The sequence below is a fragment of the Clytia hemisphaerica genome, unplaced genomic scaffold (genome assembly GCF_902728285.1).
Source record: "Clytia hemisphaerica strain Z4C2 unplaced genomic scaffold, Clytia hemisphaerica genome assembly, whole genome shotgun sequence".
NCBI classification, from domain to species: domain Eukaryota; kingdom Metazoa; phylum Cnidaria; class Hydrozoa; order Leptothecata; family Clytiidae; genus Clytia; species Clytia hemisphaerica.
In genome coordinates this window covers 700,931-706,060 of record NW_027103608.1, presented here as the reverse complement: position 1 = coordinate 706,060, position 5,130 = coordinate 700,931, and the positions used below count along the sequence as shown (strand labels likewise).

At 37.8% G+C, this 5,130-nt stretch overlaps 1 protein-coding gene and 1 long non-coding RNA gene across 2 annotated transcripts; both read left to right on the top strand.

Moving 5' to 3' along the window:
• The first annotated feature begins 428 nt into the window (after positions 1-428).
• LOC136802183 (uncharacterized) lies at positions 429-1,023 on the top strand. The gene is made up of 2 exons (XR_010845973.1): positions 429-553; positions 694-1,023. It is a non-coding gene; the product is annotated as an uncharacterized lncRNA (long non-coding RNA).
• Positions 1,024-2,967: 1,944 nt separating this feature from the next.
• LOC136802176 (uncharacterized) lies at positions 2,968-4,857 on the top strand. The gene has a single exon (XM_067058897.1). It carries the CDS (start codon positions 2,968-2,970, stop codon positions 4,855-4,857), a length of 1,890 nt encoding a protein of 629 aa, XP_066914998.1.
• Positions 4,858-5,130: the final 273 nt, after the last annotated feature.

The window sequence follows — 5,130 nt, the reverse complement described above, 5'->3', positions numbered from 1 at the left end:
GACTTTCGTCAATGACATCCTGAATTTCGGAAATGATGACGTTGGTGTCCATTATGAGTTCTGACGGTTTCGACATCTCGTCTAATGTCAGGTTATGGAATTGAGTGATTGTATCTTCAACTTCAGATGATGTCGGTTGATCAGGCTGCGGTGGTTGAGGGTTGGCTTCAGGAGGCGGAGCTGTCTTTCTACCAACGTCGTTGTAAACAGAGTAATCAAACCGGGGGAATCTTCGAGGTCTTGACATTCAATTGATATGATTGGTGATTGAGGTGTCTCGGTCGTGTGACTTCCTGTTTGACTGTGGGGTTTACCGCATATGGTCACGTTCAAACGATTGAAAATGTTGAATTGATATTTCAATACCGTCAAACTAAATAAATACAATGAATGAATGCAAATAAATATCTAGTTTGTACATGAGTAATTGATAATTGAAAATGAAAATTAAATATTTGTGAGAGACTAAGTCAAAAATGAGCAAAAACGACAAAGTCCAAATGAGTGAAAAATGAGTGAAAAATGGCTAAGTCCAGAAGTCAGAGTGCCTGAGGTCAAGTAGACCATGAATACAATATGAAAATTTGAATATGAGCTATGAATATATAAATATATAATGTCTATGTCTAACTTAACCTTAACCTAAATGTGAAAAGAAAAAAGCAAAAACAAGATGGCTGACTTACCAGTTAGGCCATGAATGAAAACTGTGAAGGTGTGGCCATACAGGTAAGTGTGAGAGACAAAACAAAACTAAGACTATTGACTTGTCTTCAGTTGTTGAATGAATTGAGTTTATGTTTATTTGAATTGACTTGTAAGTGACTCAAGTCTGGAGCTGAGGTCCTTACTCCATGGCTGTCATGAGTCAAGTGAGAAGCTGAATGCCTTTAGGCCTTAAATACACTTGATGCACCAAGTTGTCAAGGCAACAAAAAACAACATGGTTTGAGAGCATGACCTCAGTTGGCAAAATATACTAAAATAAAATGGTAGCTAAGCTATGAAAAATGTAAACAAAATGTAAACAAATATGGTGGCTAAAGCTATGAAATATTTTACGATACAAATTTTTATGAAATTTTCTTTTTATAATTTTTATAATTTTGGTTTTATAATCAATAACTTTACATTCTGCAGTTTCTCATTTCTTGGTGGATGGAAAATGGAAAGAGAAGGCTGTCTTTTTGTATTTGTTCACTAAATTACCAAAAAAGTGTTTAATTACTGCTTTATCATTGTCTTTTTACAGTATTATGTATGTACTGGTTAGTTAGGCAGGTATAACCTTATTCTCTCATCTCTGTGTGTAACCTTTGCTTGATTTGATTTTTAGAAGCTTCTTATCTTGTGTTGGTTTTGGTAGCAACCTACTAGCTAGCTTTATGCTCCTCTCAGATATATTTTTTATACCTTTTGGTCTATTGGGATATACACTAAGGCGCTGTGGTATAGGGGTCATTAATCTTGGTTACTGTACAGCGGCGACTGTCGGACTGAGGTTCGATCCCCACTTGACAAGTGAATGAACCTTTGTCAACCCATGTCATATTGTCATATGTGTATGGACAGTATCAGGACGGTTTCACATTTTCCTATTATTTATTTTAGAGAAAAACAAATGACAGAATGAATGAATTTAGCAGAATTAGCAAACATGGTAGAGAGAAAACAAGTTGTTATCTATTTGGCCTTGCTGATGGTTGATGTTATCTGGTTTGTATAGTAACAAAAGAGGAAGTGTTTTTAATGGCAGACAAATTACTCTCAAAGGAAATTTGAATACTGTTGCAAGTTAAGTCCGTGTTGCAAGTTATGGCCGTTTACGGTACTATTCTTTTGATAGAATTATGCTACAAGTGGCACGCAATACAGACAAATTTTGTAGGACACGTTTTTGCTGGAATACTCCTGATTTTGTGAACCTGTTCATCAAAGATCAACCGATGGGTTTATGACATGATTCGATGCTGTTACAAAGCTTGGCCAATTTTTGAATATAAACTAAATCTTAGACTGTGTTGTGTATAATCATCAAGATTTTGTGAATGGGCTATTGGCTATCCGTTGAAAAAAACATATTTTATAGACAGTCAACGGTGAAAAATTATGGATTATGTACGGATAAATTTGCTCTCACAACAGCACAGCTGCTTTAAGACTTTATAAAACAAATGATTGTGGTTTTTTCTTACAAAAATTTACTTCTGAATTACTCAAACTTATTCTTCCCTTTAGTTGAATTTCAAATATATCATCAAATTTTTTACACCATTGTTCTCCTAATTAATAGATCTTATTTTTATATTTTTTTATTGAGCTAAAAGCAGTATTTAGCAATTCATGTTAAATATATAAAACTCTGTCCATCTAACATAACAATAACAAACTGATGTATAATTAGCAAAAATGTTCTAATATTATTTATCATTGCTTTGATGCTTTGGAATTTCCAATGGAAAATACCTAGAAAAAAGGGAATCAGAACAATTCTTTAGGAGACTCCTTTTGTTTGATTCCTGTTTTCTTTGATATGATTATATAGAAAGACCCCAGTCACAGCATTGTTTTTTTAGATGTGAACAATCAGGCGATGAAGAATGGAGGACTTTTGATAAGCTAAAAAAGAGAAATATTTAGGTTTTGTGTAGTAACATCCATGATAGATTTAGTTCTAAGTGGAAAATTATATTTTGACTGTTTGAGGATGAGTTTCAATCGAATTTTTAAAGGTTTGTCTACTTTTTGTGTAGACACGACGAGGGAGTGATGAAGGAATCACCCTAGGGGGCTTGTTTTGCTCCGTCTCAGTCGGGTACAACTCGATAATAGTCCGAGATCGTAGCTTACGGCTTTCCGAAATGATTCTCTAGTTGAGGCCGACTGCACCCCCGCCATTAGATATGCTCCGCTTACAAAATGGCGTCGTGAACTCCGAAATGGCGTAATGCAAAACGCAAAGTTGTCATGGGTGTCCTTAAAGCAGACATCACAAAGTCAGTTCCAAATTCACAAATGTGTGGACAGAAATCAGGAAGTGAGGCTGCTATCCATGCAATGCGATCAATGTTTGAAAAGGCAGAGACAGACGCAGTACTTCTGGTTGACGCTGAAAATGCATTTAACAGCCTAAATAGAGCTGTTTTCCTCCACAACATTGGTATCACCTGTCCCTTATTGGCAACCTACGTTCGAAACTGCTATTCCAAATCAGCTAAGCTATTCGTAATCGGTGGTGGCGAACTAAAATCGTTTGAAGGTACCACTCAAGGTGACCCACTTGGTATGGCAATATATGCAATAGGAACGACACCCCTTCTACATCAACTGGCGATGAAACCACAATCAAGATCAGAGAAAGAAGTTGCGTTTGCTGACGATCTGACAGCTGCTGGATCCATCGGCAACCTTCGAAGCTGGTGGGACAAATTAAGTGTTGAAGGTCCACTGTTTGGCTACCATCCGAAACCCACTAAATCGTGGCTCATTGTAAAGAATGAGAAAATTGCAGAAGCAACCAAAGCTTTTCAAGGTACCAATATCCAAATAACAACACAAGGATCGAAGCATCTTGGTGCAGTAATTGGCAGCCAAGAGTTTAAAGATTCGTTCATCGCGGAAAAAGTTCTGACCTGGGTAAACGAGATCACGCTTTTGTCCAAAATTGCTATCAGTCAACCCCAGTCTGCCTACGCCTGTTTCGTTGGAGGTTACCAGCACAAACTCACGTACTTCCTGAGGACAGTTCCTGACATCGAGAAATATCTGCAACCGGTTGATGAGGTGATACGACACCATTTGATTCCTGCTCTCACTGGTGGTCGACTTGTCAGTGACGATGAACGCCAGCTTCTCTCACTTCCACCACGACTCGGTGGCTTGGGATTGAAGATGTTTGTAGAAACAGCATCAGAAGAGTTCAATAATTCCCAACGAATGACGAATGACAACCAAAATCAAATTCTTGGTAAAGAGAAAATTGAAAATCCAGCGACCAAATATCAAATCACAAAAGAAAGGTCAGATCGTCAAAAAGAAAAACTCGACTATCTCATTCAATCAATGGCACCCGACAAAAAGAAGAGTACCCTTGCGAACGGTCAAAAAGGCGTATCCAACTGGCTGACGACCTTGCCATTGAAAGAACATGGATTGGACCTCTCTAGAAACGAGTTTACTGATGCTATACGATTGCGCTACGGTTGGAAACTAGACAAGATGCCATCAAAATGTGCATGTGGTGCAAACTTCGACGTTGCGCATGCTCTGTCATGTAAAAAAGGAGGTTTTGTCACTCTTAGGCATAATGAGCTGCGTGATATCACTGCCGAGATGCTAGAAGAAGTATGCAAAGACGTTAAAGTTGAACCGATACTATCAGAAATCCAGGAAGGCGAAGAAACAAGAGGAAACCAATCGAAAGAAGCAAGACTCGACGTAAGCACTGTTAGCTTTTGGACAAGGGGTCAACGGGCATTTTTTGACATAAGGGTCTTTGACCTACAAGCCCAGAGATACCGAAGCCAAGAGCTTACAAAGTGCTATGAAACAAACGAGAAAGAGAAGAAAAGACATTACAACGAAAGAATACTTCAAGTTGAAAATGGAACATTCACTCCCCTAGTCTTCTCCACGAATGGAGCAATGGGAAAAGAATGCATGGTATTCTACAAACGTTTAGCGGGATTAATCGCAGACAAACGGGACTGTAATGTTAATGAGATTACACGTGCAATTCGCACAAAACTTTGTTTTTCGCTCCTTCGCGCAACAATACGGTGCGTGCGAGGCTCGCGATCGCGAAAGGTTATCTTAGATAACCTTGAGAGTCTGAAATTCTGCGAGCAGAATCTGTGATTGTAAATATTTTATATAAGGGAAAAAATATAACAATATATATAAGTAGAAAATTACAGTACGGGTAACGACCCAGGAAATTCTAATTGTACATATTAAACCCTTTTGTGTTTACATTTTATTTTTATTATAATGTAGTGTAGTTTTTGTTAAAGACCCTAAATTTCTGTTCAAAAAAATGCAAAACGCTCTAGGGAGACCAGGCTGTAAATCAGAACATAAAACATCTAAAACTAGACTGTGAAATAATTTACAGCCTGGATATCCAGGCTA